This window comes from Drosophila santomea, chromosome 3R, assembly GCF_016746245.2.
Source record: "Drosophila santomea strain STO CAGO 1482 chromosome 3R, Prin_Dsan_1.1, whole genome shotgun sequence".
Taxonomy (NCBI): domain Eukaryota; kingdom Metazoa; phylum Arthropoda; class Insecta; order Diptera; family Drosophilidae; genus Drosophila; species Drosophila santomea.
In genome coordinates, this window is record NC_053019.2 from 25565350 (window position 1) to 25585621 (window position 20272).

General features: G+C 43.3%; 1 protein-coding gene across 1 annotated transcript; it reads right to left on the bottom strand.

Annotated features, from left to right (window-relative positions):
- Positions 1-17931: 17931 nt before the first annotated feature.
- On the bottom strand, positions 17932-19817 carry LOC120454038 (protein distal antenna-related). The gene has a single exon (XM_039639030.1). The coding sequence runs from the start codon at positions 19648-19650 to the stop codon at positions 18400-18402; it is 1251 nt and encodes a 416-aa protein (XP_039494964.1). The 5' UTR covers positions 19651-19817; the 3' UTR covers positions 17932-18399.
- Between the last annotated feature and the right edge of the window lie 455 nt (positions 19818-20272).

The following is a 20272-nucleotide window of genomic DNA, read 5'->3' on the forward strand; positions in this document are numbered from 1 at the left end:
ATGGGGATTCTGTATCAAATAATCGGAAAAAATCCCACTAAGTATGCAAACCCATCAGGACGATTGTGCGTGTGTCTGTATTTGTTTATGTGTGTGTTTGAGTGTATTGGTGTTTGTGAGAAGCAACAGATATGTAACTGAGAGCGGCGAGTCCTTTTTTTTGGGCGACTGAGGGTGTTTGGAACTTCTGAATTGAATATAAAAACAAATATAAAAGTTTGATGCCTTGCTCCAGTGCCGACACACACACACATACATGCTCGTATGGGGGGCACACAGAGGAGTGAGGACTGAGCATTGGACCATTCGACTGGCATTGAGTCACCTAAATGGATATTGCCGGTTTCGTCTAGCCCAGATCCAGTGGCCCCGGCGATAGCCAGCCGGCTGTCTGGCATTGGAGCTGGCATTGGAGCACTGTGCCGCTCCACACACCCAACGATGACATGGAATATATATTTTTATATAGACAACGTCTGCTCAAAAAAAAGTGCAAACAAACAAAACCGAAGAAGGAAGGAAAAAAATAAGGAGTCCGGCACACACACACACACACATTCGCACCCAAAACTCACACTCACTAACTGGCACACTCACACACAAAAGGCGAGCAGGAGGCGGAGTTGTGGGGGGGAGAAAAAAAATTGGTTTTATGATTCAAGGACATGAATCACATTATTTTTCCAACAGCATGAAGCACACATAGACAGTGGGAGTAGGTTACAAAAAGGTGGTGCCGCCTTGGTCCTTGCTCCTATGCTCCTATGCTCCTAGTTCTGGTCCTCGTCTTGGTCCTAGTCCTGATCCTGTCCCACTTATTCAGCCAGACATCCTCCTGCGGTCGTCCACTGTTCTCTTTCGGTTCGCTGTGAAGCAATAATTTAAATCCAACATTTTTATTGCTGCACTTGCACACACAAACAGTAAGTATATGGTTTACTCGGTCCACTTGGAGTACTAAGGATACTGAGGGAACTGGGGGAACTGGGGGTAGTCCTCTGCTGAATGCATGGATGATGGGGCCTTTTATGTACAGTTAGTTGGCCATATAAGTGTAAGCAAGAACACACATAAAATGAAAAATGTAAAAAAAACTTTCGATTTCGTTCAATTGTACTTTGAACCCGGACAAATAGAATAAAAAAAAAAAAAAAAAACATTTGCGGAATTGGCAAAGAGTGAAAACTTGAAAAGAAAACGCTTTCCTTTTTACCGTACGCTTATAATGCTTTAGTTCGTAAGTAAGTCGGTCGGTGTATCACATTTAAAGAAAAACTCACTTTGCACTCGAGTGTTTGCCATTTTCAAGGTAAATGTGTCAAAGTTTGGCTGGTTATTCTTAAACAAATATCAATCTTTAATCATTCAGTATATACTCCTCTCTTTAAAACTTAATTATGCCTGAGACATTTTTGTGATAATCAAAAGCTGGATTTATTCACCTCTCTTATGAGTGTATTCACACTCTATTTCATTCAGCTTTATTATATACAGCTCATTTAGGTAGAAATCAAAAGGCATTCGTAGTATGAGCTGTGCTAATTAAGCACGACACAATTGTTTAACTGACTTATTATGTGGGAAAAGCCCCTATGTGCAATGCATTTAAATCGCAAGGCCATTGAGCTCTCGATTGGCAATGAAATCAAACGAACTCATTCCGTTAAGTATGTACATACATGAATGCATTTATTTACTCGCCAGAGTGAACAAGTATTTACTATAATTCGGACTTCCTGTAAGGACAACCGAATTGTGCTATGTGGCTAGACGTTATAATGTGCATTATAATTATGTACACATTTATGTCCCTATAATTGCGTTTATGTATTAGCCGGTACATGCCATGGCATGTGCTTGAGTGGAGCAGGTTTGTTGCTTCTGGCTCATAAATAGTCAAGTCAACACCAACACACATCCACTCACACGCACACGAAGACATTCCTGCAAATTAGGCCAACACACTGCGTATTTAAATGATAATGAGCTGCATTCAGCTGCATTTATGCCGTTTGCCGGCCTTCCGCCAGCGGGGTCCATAAGTAGGTACTTAGTTATAAATGGGCATGTGCATGCAAGGACCTCAATCTGTGTGCATGTGTGCTTATGTGCTTCTGAACATACGAGTATATGGCCGGCAATCATGTACGGAAGTACATACTTTGTCGTAAATAATCATAACCTTGAACCTCAAATGAGGATGTTACACATGCATGGCGTCAACGGCCCCCATTCAAGGCCACCGAACCGATTAGGAAGCACTTTTTCGCAACAGGTTTGTGTTGCTGGAAAAAGAATACTCATTTCATTGAATAAATAACCCATTACTTAGCTAATGTTCAACTGGCATTGGAGCTCAGCTTCATTCATGAGAGAGAACGCTGTACGAAACTATCAATAAATATATTTTTTAGAAAAGCAATGCTTTATAAATTTACAGATCTTAACAGCTGTTAACTAAGTTGCCTGGGCTAACATGTCGTATACGCAATTTCATAAGTTCCTTAAAAAAGCTTGTAAGAAAGCAACGAGTGTTAGTTAACTAATTTGTTTTTAAAATTTGTACTACTGCTAGTTTGCAGTTCTGTGCCGTAATCAAAGTTAATAGAAACTGAAGCGATTATGTTCATCAGGTCGTATACGTGATTTTTTCAACAAAGTGTAAGAAAATCATTTACATGGTACAGAAACTTACAAATATAGTAGTTTTTTGCTTCCTTCATATACACACATAAACGAAACACTTAATCACTTATAAAATATTTACGCAGTACTGTGCTAATTCGATTTATTCGGCCAAATGCTGGGCTTTATTAATAACTTAATGCCCCAATAAATATCTGCACTTGATAAATCTACTATCAACATAAATGCCAAATCGATGCGATTAGGGCAGTTAATATGTACACCTATTTTACTATGTGAGAGATGGCGTGTCAGACTCGTAAATATATGTAAATACGGTCATCTTGTGTGTAAAAACCATCATAAAATTGTTACGACAGCTCTCCAAGTATCAGATTTTGTGTTTTATTTTTTTTGTGCGATGCGAAGGGTGCGTCTTACATTGACAGACTGACGGAAATGTTATTACCTTGTGAACTTTAAGGGCGACTTGTTCGACCTTCGAGAATCGATAAAATGTACATAAAAATCCAAGATCTGTTGCCTTTTGTTTGGCTTGATTTTATATGCTTATAACTATCAGTTAATCGCATAACGTTAAAGCTAAAATTTCAGTTTATATGTAATATTAAACATAAATCAAGGAATATCCTGAGAATCCTGGGTCGATTGTTCCTGCGTCTTTCCAATTAAGAGCAACCTAAGCAAAATAGAATTCGATGCACCAGGATGCGTTTTGCAGCGGGAGAAATAGCGCATACTGAAATTAATTGGGGATTCGGGCAGCCACAAGGAGAAGGTACATTAGACTAATTACAAACGTATTACGGCTGCAGGACGACTAGATGGCTTGCCTTGCAGGATTGCAAGATGGCAAGATGGCAATATTGCAATATGGGAAAATGCAGGCAAGATGCAGGCGACGTCTGCCTAAAATCTTAAATATACAACAATCAGAAAATATTAAAACCGACCATAAGCTCGATACTTGCACATACACACATATGCATGTTTGGTTGGCTGTGTATCGCCGTGTACTTGCTGGCAAATTAATGTCTAGGCAAAATTTTGATATTTTATACATGGCCGAAAGGCAGTGGCATCTACTACTTATATACAAGATTCCAAACTTTTGCAGAGCCGGAGCCAAACCCAAAAATACATGTACATATACATATGCCAACGAAGAACCCTCAAACTCACGTATATTGTTCACAGGTTGCGTACATACAAACGAATACATATATACACATTCTTAAATTTAAGCAATAGATGACCGGACATGTGTGTGTGAGTGTCTGTGTGTGAGTCTCTGTGCATGTATGTGTTCGTGTGTGGGAGTGTGTTTGTATCCCAGTAAACGTCTAATTCTCTAAAATGTGAAATTTTACAATCGCCTAGCGTACATCTTTGCGTCGTCCACTCACCACCCAACCACCCAAACCACCCACTCACTCACTCGCTGGGCAGTCAAGCATTCGAAAGGCCACCCAAGCCACCCACTCCGCCGCCAAAAGCTGCTCGAGAACCAGAACCGTAGCCGTTGCTCTGGAAAACCTTCGCCTTCCTCCGCCGCCGCCCCATCTAAGCATCTCCGCATCGCCACATCTCCATGCCACGCCACGGCATGCCACTTCACTCCGCTCCACTCCACTCCACTCCACTCCATGCCGCTCCATCCACATTCGAACCATCAAGTCGTCTATCCCAGCCGCGTGGCTTGACCAGGCCCATTCCGCACCGCCCTGAACCAGCAAGGACCACCACCACCACCACCACCACCACCACCCACACCGGTGGTCGTGGCAATTGCCCACGACGAGTCCGAGGTCCCCAAACGCGCCGGACTCCCACTCACGTATTTGCCGCCAACGTCCGCTTTCCCGTCCATCCAAATGCACGTATACATACAGCCAACCACCCATCTACTCACTCACACACACACCCCCGCCCATCTCCTTCCACACGCACACACCCACACACACACACACACATATTCACTCTTATCCTTTTCACATGTCGCAAGTCGTATGCAAACAACATTTTGCAGAAACAGTTCGTTCCTTGGTCTTCGTTTTATCTTCATGGCAGACCCTTACTTATTGTGGGCCCGGCTGACCAGCACGGCTGCCTTTGCTTTTGCTATTGCTTTTGCTTTTCCCGTTGCCAACGAACCACCCAAACCCAAACCCAAACCCAACCCAACCCACCCCACTTGGCTGCCCGCCCATCCGCTCGGATCCCTGATAGCCAGAGCCTGATGTCCATGCTGGCCAGGACCGTTGACGTAGATGCTACATACAGCAGGTGGCGCAATGCTGTGTCAAAGGATGCTGATGCAAAGCATAATAGGTAGGTGATTGGGAAAGCAGATATCAAAAAATAGTTACTAAAATGTTACACATATGTTATAAGTAACTAATATCTCTAATATAATGTCATATATTTATTGCTTACCATTTAAATGACTTTAAGGTATTCTAATCTTAATGCTTAAGCCTAGTAATTTCCATTTTATTTTTAATTATGCGTATACAAATCTCATAGTCTCAGTGCTAGTCTTGTGGCCGCTGCTGTGCGTGTGTGCTACTAGAAAGCTTGGCTCTGCCTTCAGCTCGCTGCTGTAACGTCTAAGAGTGTGCGCTAGTATGTGTGCCGGTGGGCGGACATGGACGTGAACGTGGTCGTGGACGTGGATGTGGATGTGGATATGGATGTGCGGTGGGTGGCGGTGGTGCGATGGTGCGATGGCCAAAGGATGCCTCCGTCCGCCGGCCATGTGTTTGTGTAGATGTCCGCTTCAAAATTCGCATACACAGCAGTGGTCAACTATGGAAATTATCGATCGACTTGCCTTTGGCGCCAGGTGGTTGGGTGCTATGATGGAAAAGTGGTGACGAAGGCAGCGGCAGCGCCAGCAGAAGCAATCTCCGCTGCTCTGCGCCTTCGTAGTCGTAGTCGTAGTCGCAGTCCGGCGATTTGCGCCGTAACGATGGAGGGAGTGAGTAAGGAGATGGAGATGGAGATGGTGGAGCTAGAGGTGGAGCAGGAGGAGGAGATGGTGGCCACATGCCCGTACTCGTATTCGATGCCCAGTCTAAATGGCAAGAACGCAGCGGCAGCTAAGAGATGCCCAAAAAGAAATTGCGGACATTTACATTATGTGTCCATGTATGAGTATGCCCACCGACTCCAAGTGTGTCCGGGGTTTTTGGGTCTGCTCATATTGAGGACACGGCGGGGCGGGGTTTGAGAGGGTATCAGAGATTGGGGACCGCAGTTAGGAGCCTGAAGCCTGGAGCACAGGAGCACGGAGGATGGAGGATGGAGGATGGTATGTGCCGTTGAAGCAAGCACACATGCAAACGGCATGCGGCGGTGGAATATACGTGAGCTTAGGAGTTGTCGTCGTCGAGATGTCCTCTGGTTGCTAGTCCAGACGTCGTGGTCCGAGCGAAGGACCTCCTCCAGCTGCCCAGCATTCGCCCGGGCGGGCAGCTTTTGCATCAAAGTGAAACGGGCTAATGGGACGGGCCCAAATTCGCAGCACTGACTGAACGGTGGGAGCCATAACAACAAGGCGGAGATGTGAGTTGTGAGATGTGAGATGCGAGGAAACGAATGACTAACGAAGGAAATTGCTGATATTGTATGGAGCGAAAGTTGTGCATGTCTGGACGCAGGACTAAGGACTCAGAACGCAGGACGCAGGACTCAGGACTCAGGACTCAGGGCTCTGGTCTCTGGCAGCGGGCGCGTTTTAGTTTTGACAGGACCTGGAATGGCAGCAAGACGGAGTCAGGACGACTGACCCCACTCACTGGGATATATGCCATATATGCCCAGCGCCAGGAGAAAATTCAAATATACTCGAATACACACACAAGCGCACAGCCTGAAAAACACACACACACACCACACACACACGCGCGCGCATAGAAACACACACATGCGAACAATGGCAGATGTCCTGCCGTGTCCGGCATCTTTCCTTACTTCAGATTTCTATTTCCAGCTCACCATCTCACCATCTCATCCTGCCAGCAGGCTGCACCGTAAGCAATTATGCATCCACAGCGGTTGGAAATGAAGGAGCGGCCATCCATGTACAAGAATGCAAAATGTGATTGTAGATGTGTATGTCGATGTGGATATGAATGCGAATGTGGATGTGGATGAGGATGTGGATGAGGATATGACCAGGACGAAAGACCAAGGATGAAGACGATGCAGAACCTGCGGATGCAGGTCTTTGAGAAAATGCATTTGCAATACACACACATTGGCACACACATGCACACACACTCACACACACAATCGTCTCTCCAATTAACACACAGCACTTGCCCAACAATAGATAAGCTATATCACAAAATAGTATAATAATAGTGCAGACTTAGCAAAAACAATAAAACTTGGTGGCTAGCAGCAAGCTGTAATTGCAGCCTTATGAATTTCAAATTTCACATATGAAAACCATCCATTTGGTGGATATAAATGGTGACCTGCCAATGCAGTTGCAGAAACTATATCATCCTTGGTCATGAACTAAACAATTCCGAAGCTTCCTAAAAGATTGCTAAGATCGAAGTTGAGCCACGAAGATTGTAAGAAAAAAGGATATAGTACCTGGAAATGAATTATGGAAATCTAATTAATTGGGGTGCTATCATAGAAGTCAAATTAACTTGTGATATTTTTTCAGCAAGCGGACAAACGCCAGAAAGTATGCTATCATTTTTTAAGTCTACTTATTCTCATGTTCTCAAGAAAATCAACAATCGTATTTACTTTGAAAACATGGAAGAGCTTAACTAAAATATTTGAATATACCTAACTTAACTTTACTTATATTTATACTTAACTTATAGATTTAAACACTAACAAATAATTCCCTTGAAGTACTAAATCTAAGCGATAAACTGCCACTATTGGCACCTAATTGCAAAACTAGCAACTGCATTTAATAAACAATCCGAAGAAAAAAACACTTGTTATGACTAGTTTGCTGGTTGTTTATGATGCCCCCGTCACATGAATGGAGTGTTAGGGAACAATGTTCACCAATTAAGCCGTCAGAGTGCAGAAAAAGTGACCGAAAAATTGAGGTTGCAGCCTTGCTGGCCAGGCAGCGCGGAAAAAAAGCACAGTCTAGTGGAAAAAAATGCGCTTTTTACGCGGCGCCGCGTCAAAAACCAACAAACATCGAGGAGAACACACGCCCAAAACACTTTTCCCGTCTATAGCCGCCTAATCGGCGACAGTATCGCATGGCAAACGATGGCATGTCCTGGACTGGACTGGCCCATGGCTCCATGCAGGAGGAGGATCCCTATTCCCGATTCCTCCACTTTTTACCACGCATCCAGCCGGGGCATAAAGAACTGCACGCCGCACTCCAGAGTGGCGGCAGCAAAATGGTGAAAAAACGGGTCAAGTGCATCAAGCTGCATGCCACCGGGCAAACAAGCAAGCGGTTTCCAACTGACTGCCTAATCCCCTTAAACGGCGCGTTTTTTTCGCCGAATCACTCGCAATTCTGAATTCTGCACCCTGCACTCTGTACTCTGTACTCTAGATGCTGGATTCTGCACTCCAAGGGGCGTTTTGTTTTACCGCAGCAATCGGCGCATCGGCGAAAGGTGAAAGAGGTAGTGAAATGGCAGTGAAATGGCGGTGAAATGCCACCGGCTTGACCTTTGCACACACGACTGCAGATGGGTTTTTTGCGCGACTTTCTCGCATCGCATCGCATCGCAGTGGCACGGTATCACGGCAGTTGCCAACTTAATTTCCATATGGTGCAATTTTGATGGCTCCGACCGTAATTCAATGCCGTGCGCCTTTTTTTTTACCCCCACGTTGTTTGCAACTCGTTCGCGATGGAGTGTCATGTGCAGCAGAAAAAATGGAAAATGCAGGGAAAAAACGCGGTGGTCGCCAACAGCTGGCAACAACAAGAAACAACGGCGATTTGGCCAACAGCATCAGCATCAGCACCTGCCAATTGGTGGAAGATGGTCAATAAAGGCGCCCAAAGGCAAGTCACTTATGCAGGATGCCCAAAAGGGCGGCAATTATGCATATCCTTTCCAACAATGTTGCCATTAAATACATTTATTAAATAAGTTAATCCTTGTTCAATTAATCTGAACTTTAAGTTGAGGAATATGTAAATAGTACTTAGTTTAATGTTCTAAATACTCTGCCTTTTGGTGGGACTAAAACTTATAGTTAATCGTAATAATTAAATGATGGTTGTTCTAGTCTTTAAATCCCTAAAAATCCTAGACATCCCAAAGTTTTAAACTGAGCTCTTAAGAAAATCTTGAATGGCATCTTGCTTTTTTTAGAAAGCAAACAAATGTTTCTATGCAAAGAGCAAACGAATGGCAAATTTAATTAAGTTTTTTCCATATTTCTTTCGTTTGTGCTCCTCTGTTTGCTGCTACAAAATAATGAAAACTATTTGGCAATAATACAACACATATGCCTAAACACCCATTTTGGCACTTAAGTGATTATAATCCATCGATAACGAGGGTGATTAAGAGTTATAATGAAATTGCCATTGACTTTGTAGCCAATTTGCCAGCTCGAAGAAATCTTCTCAAGAGTGTTGCTGTAATGACAGGTTAAATTGACTCTTTGTCCCACTTGTTGGGCAAAGTTCTTGGCTAGACTCCTTGGCTCAATGATACTAAACTAAAGTAAAACTTTCCTCAAACGTCTGGCATCAGTTAAATTCTTTTTTAAGACCAAAGTTCACAAGGTCGCCCAGCAAATTCGTGACTTGGAAATTTCCTTATGCAAGTGTTATTAAATTTGCGACCAGACCGAAGGATATGTGTACATTTTTTCTTTTTTATTGAGAACAAATCGAAAAGGCAAGTCGCATATGAATGAACTGCAAAACTGGGTTTTTTGTCTTACCACCCACCCAGCTTAAGAAAGTGGCAAATAAAAAACAATGGCATTGTGTGGATCCAGATGGACATCTTTTATCGCCACGTGTAAGCTGTAAAATGTATAAGTATGTCAATTTTTAATTCGCCACTGAGCACTTTACGGCTAACACTACTAGCCCGATTTCGTCCTGGACGGTTTAGGTAACTAAACAAAAGGGTTTCTGTGGCCGGGGTAAATGGACTCACGCCTTTATCACCGGCCCCTGGTGTCCTCCGTAATAACCTCATTTCAGGACATTCGTAGGCTGTGCCGGTCATCCAAATCTGTTGACCACTGCCCGCACACAAAAATATATACAAAATGGTTACATATATACATATATCCATATATTCAAAGGTATATATAATCTGCGGCCATGTGGCTGAAACTATGTGCACGCGCTTGTAACACATATAATTTTGAATATATAACCAAGGTCTATACATATACATATATGTACAAAAGTAAAAGTTTACTTATATATGTATGTGTGTGTGTGTGTGTGTGTTTGGCAGTTGGTATGTGCGCATAATATATTCGTAATAACATTTTCGAAACCCGGCGTAAGCATTTTTCAGCCGTTTCATCCCTTTTCTGGACACTTAGGGGTTAAGGCTACAAAAGGTCCTGTCCACTCGCCCTGTCCGTGTGTCTCTGCGAGTGTGTGTTTGTGTGTCTATGTGTGTGTGCCACACCTCGCGCCCCATCGCCCAGCCTCCGCAAACCGCATCTATCACAAATTTCAACTGCCAGCGGTCCAGGGAAAGGTCCCGGGAAGGTCCTGCCAAGGGTATGGGTATGGGTATGGGTATGGGTTAGTGGTCCTGTCCGGTTTGTCCCGGGTCCGGTTAAGTCCACAGCCCGTTACGGGCCTGTCCCGTACGACAGGCCTAGCGACACGGTTGACGTAGACCCAATTCGACCCCCAACTCAACTTTCCACCAACTCCACATCCCAAACCGCACGCACTCTGAGCAATTATTAAACGAGTCTCTGGAACGTTAAATTCTGTCCACTTTGGAGGCGGACCAGAGCCATCTGCGGCACCAATTTTCGAGTAGTGAGAGTGACCGACCGGTCCCGGCGATGAAAAATAGAAATCGCAAGAGTTTGTTTAACAACAAGTGAAGGGGTTCGCTTTTTTATGCCCCCCAACCCAACTTCTGACACTGGGCTTAGTGCCCACATTTAGTATGCCCACTCACACACTCAAATATATCTTACATGGACTTAGCTGGCAGGATATATGAAGTATATAGCTATATACTTAGCCTTAGCGTGTATAGGTGTGTGTTTCGTGATTATAATAACGACTGTGGAGGAATACAATGTCGGTCGTTAAAAAGTGCCAGAACTCATTAGGTATTTCAGCATTTCCCATGGACAGTGCCAAAACTAACCCCCGATGTTCTTACGTGGGCTGCATACCCTTGGATTCAGATCACAGATTCCGTCGCACGTCTTTCAGTCAAAGAAAAGATTCCGATTTAGCAATTAATAGCACTTAAAAGAGTTAATTGCATATATTTTTATTTGATACACGCAATTTATCTTGCTTAGATAAGTAATTACCTAAGTAAAACCACTATACTGTATGAGGTATACATACCATTCAAGGTGCCAAACAGGAAGCGCTGCGAATTCGTCCTGCAATCGGGCATCCTGGTGGGTCCATGTGTCATTTGTCAGGACTGCGAACCGAAAAGTTTGACACTAATACCCGCCAGATAAATACCTTGGCGTAAAAACTTTATTTGCATGTCCTGCACGGTTAACAGCGGTGACGAAGACATCAAGTCATTTGTTAAGATTAGATAAATACCCACACGGCTGCTTAATATTCATATCCGACCATCCATCCATCCATTCGTACATCCGTACATTCACGGTTATGGGAACCCGTTCCCGGGACATCTCGGAACAAGTAATTGCAGATATGGTGTAAGATGGTGTTGGTTCTCGGCACAACCGGTATTTCGATTAGAATTCCAATGCCCTACTGTCATTTAACCGGACATCAGTATAGATGTGGAAGGACATAACACAAAAAAAAAAACAACTTCGCTTTGGGAAATTATACGACGTTTTCTCACGAATCCCGTGTCCTGTAACGGAATTTTCAACTGGGCTGATTTATTGACGATGGCTGGAACGTTGACAGGGCCCAAAAGTCCGGCGACCTTTAATCCAGTTTTGCATTGAGGCGCCGTGATAATTTCCACTCTTACCGCAGACAAGAATAAGGGTTACATAAACATCACAAATCGCACCGTGTCTTTCTAGCCCACCGATTTCAATGCTAAATAAAGAGTTTGTTTTCTATATGCAAACACTAAATGGCTTATGGGACATACGGGTTTTCCTCTCTCTCTCTCTTTCTTTGTTTGTTAATATAAATAAGGTCAGAGGTCATCTTGTTACGACTGTGCCGATCTTGCAGCTTGCTTTGCCTATCTAAATACAGGACTCTTGTAAAATGCTAGCTATAGGTTGTAAGTTCTGATAACCTTCATATGTTTTAGGGTAAGTATATAGGGTAAGTATAATAGTTAAGTCCAGAGATAGTTGAAAAATTTCAACAATATTAACTTATAGAACTTAACAAAAACGGCATTTTACTGGTAATATCATAAATATCTTCTTACAAAAACAGCACGTAACCATTTGGAACTGATTTCGCCAAGATTTTTGCGGACATGGTTTGCCTTTTTGGCTTTAAAGTACTATACAAAAAAAGGCCTTTGCGTGTCAGAATGTATGCAACATAATAAGCCCAGAAAGCCAACTGAAATCCGGTTTGTGTTTTTTTTTCGTTTTTAGAAATCAAGTAGCTGCATGGAAAACAATGCGAATGCCAAATCGTCCGTCTTGGGAATCCCTTGGCCCAAAACTCTAAGCCTCTTATCGCCGCACATTCCACGTTTCGATCAACTCAAGTCGTCGTGTTAATAACGAGACAATTCTGACAATAAAGTGAAAACTTTATCGCGCACAATGACATATTCATTAGGATGTCCTTTCTCAGGATGACATCGGTCTGCACAGCAAAAAAAGAACACCAAACAAAACAAAACAATCCAGCCTTTCCGACTTACACGCGCTAATCAAAGGGGATGGATATCCTTCCGGCATTTCACATCGTGGTTGCGATAAGTTGCTGTGGTAAATGCAGTGGCACTGCCAAGGATGCTTTCACGACATCCTTCAGGTAGCAATCATAATATTGTGCTAATCGTTATTCTTTGGCAAACGGGACAACAAACTTTTGCCCATTTCAAATTTCACAGCTGACTAATAACATCTTGATGTGATTCAATTCCCCGAGGGCTTCTACAAGTTGTAATCTAAAAACAATAGTGTCTATGAACCTTCTCCCTTTAAAAAATATACATCAGTTTCAGTTGCTAGTGCGTCCATCCTAATATATTATATTAAACACATAAATTTCTAATCATTTCCCAGTGTTAAATCAGGACTTTTTCAAGAATAACGCCAGGACGCGAACCGGTTGGCAAAAACAAAAAGGCAAAGAGAAGGATGATGACAAAGTCTCTGGTTCAGCTTTGATGTTCACAAGGACAAAAAAAGCAGAAAGGAGAACAATGCTGAAATAGGGGGAGAAAAAAATAACTATTGAAACAAAAACACTTTTTTTCCACCCAGAAGACACAATAAATTGCAATTTATACCAAAAGTTGTATTCATCATCATCATTCCGAGCCAAAAATTATGCAGTATCTGCAAAGCACAATTCGGTACAAAAGCACAGAAATCCTTGTTACTTATTTACAAGGCTTGCACATACATCGCTTGATAACATACATCTCATCGAAATGAAAACTCAAAAGTAATTCCGGCCGTAGAGCCTACATTTTACGGTATTGTAAGGCGTTAATTAAGGACACAGTCGCTTGATAACAATATTCGAGTGGGTGGTGACTGAAATAGGAAATAAATAAATAAGTTATCTTTTAAAACATTTAAGTGATTCAAGGTTCTTTGTCCTTAGAACCAACAGTTCTTTGAAAATAAACTGTATGCCGCCAAAGATATCATAGTTTAGCTGAAATATATAGTAAATATACTGTTTATGTCTTTGCTGAAAATTTCTATGCTTACTACATGGTTTTTCATCATAACTTGGCTAGAAATGATCATACAACCAAAATAAAAACTGTTTTGGACAGCTTATTACCAATACTTAAAACCCCCATCAAAATTTGTGGAACTCCGAAAAAAATAATTTTTTCACCAATTTTGCATTTTTTGTAAGCGGTAACATCATAAAAAAAAATCAATATTTTTGAAGGATTTTTCATCATAGTTCGGCTAAAAATGGTCATACAACCATAATAAAAGCTGTTTTGTGCTGCTAATTCTCAATATTTTCGATCCCCATCACTTTTTGCAGGACTTGGAGAAAATTTTTTTTTTTTTAATTTTTGCATTTTTTGTAAGGGGTAACATCATCAAATTTTGCAAAAATTTTAAAAAAATAAAATTATTTAATTGGGTCACCAATTGATTGGGAATTTAATTACGAGTTCAACGACATATCACATTCCACATTTGGGCCATTATTTCCAATGTTTTGGCCATAAATCGTATAAACTTTTATAGAAAAGTAAGAAAAACGTCCTTTGGCAAAAATGCAATATTTTTGAAGGAATTTTCATCATAACTCGGCTAAAAATGGTCATACAACCAAAGTAAAAGCTTTTTTGTGTTGCTAATTATCAATATTTTCGATCCCCAACACTTTTTTTAGTGGTTGGAGAAAAGTTTTTTTTTTCCAATTTTTGCATTTTTTGTAAGGGGTAACATCATCAAATTTTGCAAAAAATTACAAAAAATAAAATTTTTAAATTGGGACACCAATCGATTGGGAATTGAAATACGAGTTCAGCGTGATATGACATTCCACATTTGGACGATTAATTTCAATGTTTTGGCCATAAAGTATCATTATACCCGTTACTCGTAGAGTAAAAGGGTATACTAGATTCGTTGAAAAGTATGTAACAGGCAGAAGGAAGCGTTTCCGACCATATAAAGTATATATATTCTTGATCAGGATCAGTAGCCGAGTCGATCTGGCCATGTCCGTCTGTCCGTCCGTCTGTCTGTCCGTCTGTCCGTCTGTCCGTCTGTCCGTCTGTCCGTATGAACGTCGAGATCTCAGGAACTACAAAAGCTAGAAAGTTGAGATTAAGTATACAGACTCCAGGGACATAGACGCAGCGCAAGTTTGTCGATTCAGGTTGCCACGCCCACTCTAACGCCCACAAACCGCCCAAAACTGCCACGCCCACATTTTTGAAAAATGTTTTAATATTTTTTCATTTTTGTATTGGTCTTGTAAATTTCTATCGATTTGCCAACAAACTTTTTGCCACGCCCACTCTAACGCCCACAAACCGCCCAAAGCTGTCACGCCCACACTTTTGAAAAATGTTTTGATATTTTTTCATTTTTGTATTGGTCTTGTAAACTTCTATCGATTTGCCAAAAAACTTTTGGCCACGCCCACTATAACGCCTACAAACCAGCAAAAACTGTGTTTAAGACTCTCCTTCTCCCTTCCACTAGCTGAGTAACGGGTATCAGATAGTCGGGGAACTCGACTATAGCGTTCTCTCTTGTTTTTTAAACAAAAACGTGTGAAAAAACGTTAAAAAAGGTCTATAAAGATGTATATGTATAATTTGTACTATTTTTCTATAGCAAAAGGTTGAAATATGCTTTTTTCTTCTCATCCTTTTTGGGATCTATTGACTGCATTTCAAAATCTAGGTTAAGATTATTATGAGTTCTGACCCAAAAGCAAGTAAACGAAGCTCCAGTGCTGGCTTAGCAGAAAAAAACCTTTTTTGCCGGCCAAATTGGTGCCAGAAGTTTAATGGATCTCCAATACACACAGTGAGTCCAGTCCAGTCTCTGTACAGTCCAGCTCAGTCCTCTTCACTCCACTTCATCCCATTCCATGCCAGCCACTCCAAGTGATCCACCAGCTTCGAGGAGGCCGAGATTCGTGTTGAGACTGGAGAAGAATGGCCAGTCAGTTAGTCCACCGTTCGGTTTGGATCGGTTCGCGACTTAATCTGGCGCGATCGTTTTCCATCAAAGGGTTCCTGCTCACATGCAACTAATCTGATTGTAATTGATGCATGCTAGAGAACGTGAATGCGAATGCGAATGTGGATGTGGATGTGGAAGGTCCATGGTGGCTCCACACGCAAAATGCAGAAGGTTCGCTTCGATCTCGTAAAGGTAACTTGGTAGCCAATTATTCAAACGCGAGGATAAGAAAGCAAATAAATTGACTTCAAGCTACATGGGCATTTCGGCGGGAATATCAAAAATGCATATGCACTTACTGCCCACATGCATCATGTGCCTTCTGTGTCTTGTGTGCCTTCTGTGTCTTGTGTGCTGCTGTAAAGTTTAAAATATTGTGATTATCCTTACAGCAACTGCGCCTCCTCCCAAAAAATGTCGAACGAGCTGCGCATTAAGCTCACGCAAATTCCTCGCCATTTTCATGAACGCCCCAACCATCGGCCACCGGTGCGGATGTGGTATCGATATTCCTCAATTCCTCGGGTAATTTCATACCCGTTTCCATTGTCAATCATTGGACAATATGCTGGAGGAATGTCAGTCATCCTGCGCTTCACTTTGGGCTCGGCGGTGCATTGAACTCTTTGGCAATATTTATATTGTCATCTCAATGGGTTCTTGAAAAGTAGCAGTCGAAGTAGTAAACCTCTTCGTAAACCTCTTTATATATATAAAGCCTGAACTTGCTAAGATATTACTTTATTACTTTAAGGACATTCAAGATGAAAGTAATATATCTCAGATCAGTTCTTCTGCTCATTCTTATTATATGTAGCATATATACCTATAGATCCAACCTCAAACGCATTCATTTGCGGCTTTGCATATGCATAGAGTGCACCATACCTCCTGGTAGTGGAACAATACCTGTCCATGGGAATGGCCACTTATTTTGGGGCACTTGTGTGATGTGTGCTGGGTACTGGGTGCTGGGTGCTGGTCCTAGTACCGCGATCGGATCCGCAACGGATCGTGCGGGTTACGAGGCGACACAATATTGACAGCGGCTGGATCCGTCGATATGCCCAGGGGATTGGCTCGGGTAATTTAATCCTCGCCCAGAACCAGACCAGAATGCCACGAAGATGTCCACAAAACGCTGCGCGCCACACATGCAATGCGAAATGCGAAAATGCGAAAATGCGAGTTGCGGGCTGCGAATTGCGAGTTGCGAGTTGCAAGTTGCGAAATGCGGAGCAAAACATGCATACAGATCACGGCTGGCAGGCCGGATGGTCGACATGGACATGGACATGGATGTGGACATGGATGTGGATATGGATGTCGATGTGGATGTGGCTGTGTATGTGTATGTGGCTGTGGATGCCGATGCCTGGGAGCACTGTCAGTCGCCTAATCATCGTAATAATTCGCCTCAACTTCACCCGATGGCAGCGGCAATGGGAAGCCAAGCGGAAATTACCAACACGCGATATTTAATTTTTCCAAAAGGTGAACCAATAATTCGTCTTCATGCCGCTGGATGGCCATCCGTGGCGGCTGCTCTTTCTGCTCTTTCTGCTCCTTCTGCTCTTGCTGCTCCTCTAGCTGCTCCTCTGGCCATGGTGCCATTTTTTCGTGTTCGACTTGACCGATGCCGATGATGAAAACGCTTTCCAGGCACAGGAGTGGGGGACCAGGAGGTGGACTCATTAACGCACAGCCCAGATGCCAGGAGCTGACCTCCATCTATGGCACCTATAATAATGATCCCCCTTTAGGAATATATATTAAATACAAAATCCGCTCCGACACTTCAGTTAATTACGAGTATTTATTTCCATGCGAAATGCAATTATTTGTATAATAAATTAAAAGTTTTTTCTGCCAAAGGGAAATTCAAAAGTATCTCAAATTTTCTGCCTTAGTATACTGCATTTCATTTGTTTCAAGCGTAAAGTTTTAATAAAATTATATTTAATTTGCATAATGAATCCAAAAATAGTTTAATGAAAGCTGATTCAAAAATCTGATAAAACGTTGTGCACTATTTGTTATTCATGAAAATGCCCGTCAGTTTGATATAACTTTGGAATGTTTTCAAATAAAAACAACATGAATTTATATCATTTTGGTTCTAATTAAATTCCATAATTCCAGATACTTTAATTCCATAACAAATTCCTGTTTTTCAATGGCCCATTCGGTTCAGAAGACAATCATTTTCTTCGGATGTAGAAGATTGACCCATTTTTCTAACCGCTGAAATTAAAACCCCATTAAGTAAAAGAATGCTCGTTTAGATCTTGAGAGATTGACGCTTTAATTTTATTTTGTTTTGTTTTGTTGTTAATAAATATGTATTCGTTTCATTAGTAATTAGTTTATATGCTTAGTCAAGAGTTACGCAGATTACACAGTACGAAAACAAATCGATTGGAATGGCTGACAAAATGTGCCAACTAATTAAGCTACTTAACACAATTAGTATTTGTTATTATATGTACGTGTAGATGAATTGAATTTGGCTTTTCAAACAAGTAGTAGTCACACAGTCGACGATATTCCTAGTTAATACTAGCTGCTATAGTATGCTGATCTATTAATACCTGTTGCATTGATATTAATACGTTAATTGATAAGTACAAATGGCATTTGCATTGCGAAATGATTCCGAGTTTCATTAATACTAAAGGTGGCTAATAACAATAAAAATGGATGTATTTACACTATGAACTACAACTACAACTATGCCATAATGGGTGTCTACTGTTCGGCATCGCTGGACCCGATGCTCTTGTCCGGAGTGTGGGATCTGCTGGACGCCTTGGAGGCGCACGAGCGCACGGACAGATCCTCCGGCTCGCTGTCGCAGTAGCTTTCATTAGAGGCCTCACTGTGGGCCAGTGGACTGAGGCGTTTCAGCAGCGCCTCATTGAAGGGATATGTCTCGAGATCCGGCTCCGATCCGCCGCTGGCCATTTGGTTGGGATTGTAGCTGGGTGCACTAGGTCCTCCTCCTCCGCCGCCGCCGGGCTGCATGGAAGCTGCGGCCGCGGCGAAGGCCAGGAAGTTCAAGCTGGCATTGAAGAGCTTGCACCAGTCCAGCAGAGCCGCACCCTGGTTGTCGGTTGCAGTGGGCGGGGCGTTGGCCGGAGTCACTGGTGCTATCACAGGCGCTAGATCCGCTGGATTCGGGAAGGGGGCTGGCAGTAGGGGCATTGTGGTGTCCGGAAACATGGGAGTCTTCGCCTGCTCCGTGGCACTGTTGGCCTCCAGGGCATTGTTGTTCTTATCGTTCACTTGCTCCGACTGATTGGATGCGGTCACCCGCTTGGCCGGATCCTTGGCCCAGTTCTTAACACTCAGTAAGGGGTAATTGTTTTTGCTGTAATCCTCGGAGGCTGCGGGCGAATCCATCGCTTTGTTGTCCTCGGCTTTGGCTGGTGCATCCACCAGTATATCGGCAGTCTGGGGTGTGAGCTTGGAGTTGAGCAGGGCCAGAAGATTCAGCTGGTGCAGCATGTTGTTGGAGTAGTCCATCACGCCGGCCTGACCCGGATGCACTGCACCCTCCGGATGCAAACCGCCGTTCTTTTTCACAAATTCCACCAGGCTCAGTTTCTCCAGCAGGGATTCATTTTGGACTGGATAATCGGCTGGACTGTAGGGCAGTGCTCCGAAGCCCAGCTCCTCGTAGTTTGGAGGCAGTGCCACGAACTTTGGTGGCAGCTGGAGCTGCAGCTCGAACTTGGCGCGCTTTTCCGGTGGCGTATCGAGTCCCAGGTGATCGGGGCCCAGCTGGCGGCACATGAAGCGCAGCTTCTGCTCGTTCTTGCACCAGCCACGCAGCGTGGACTCCGGCACGCCGATGTCCCGCGACACACTGGCCTTGGTTTCGCCATTGTGGATGCGCTGGATGGCACGCACCTTGTCGTTGGGCGTGAGGTTCCTCAGCGGACGCTTGCCGCGCGTGCTCATCCGGATGTTCATGTGCTGGTAGGCGGAGATATCCATGGTTCTATTACTGCTTGCGATGGCGATTGCGATTGCGATTACGATAGCGGTTTCGAAGCGCGGACTTTGCGGATGCGAATGCGACCACCGGTGTGCACTCCTCGAACTCGCAGAAGGATGTGATTGTGAATCCGATTCCGCGAAAGGCGAGCTGCGAACTGCGAAATGCGAACGGCGACAGGCGAACGGCGACCGCCGAACGCCGAACGCCGAGATGAGCCGATGATTTTGCGGCGAAGAGAACGGCGTGCCGTTGTTGTTTTCAACTCGACCAATCGAGTGAGGCGCCACTCTCTCCTTTCACTCTCTCTCGCTCTCGCTATCTCTCCCCACCACCACCACCAGTGCAACAACTTGTTACTCATGTCCCGCTCACGAAATTCGCTCTGCTGCGCTCTCTTAACGGTATGATATCCTGACCATCATCCGCGTTCCTCTTCGCGGCCTGCGTATGTGTTTGTGTGTGTGTGGTGGTGCTATGGATCTACATATCCAACATGCTGGATGCACATTTCCGAATCGTCTCCTGCACGTGGCTGTATGTGTGTCAGTGTGTGTGAGTGCCCGTGTGTTTATATAAAAACCAGTTATTTACCTCCCATAAACATTGCCTCCTGCGAGA

Coding starts and splice junctions, on each gene's coding strand:
- LOC120454038 (XM_039639030.1), bottom strand. CDS start 19,650: ATGGATATCTCCGCCTACCAGCACATGAACATCCGGATGAGCACGCGC.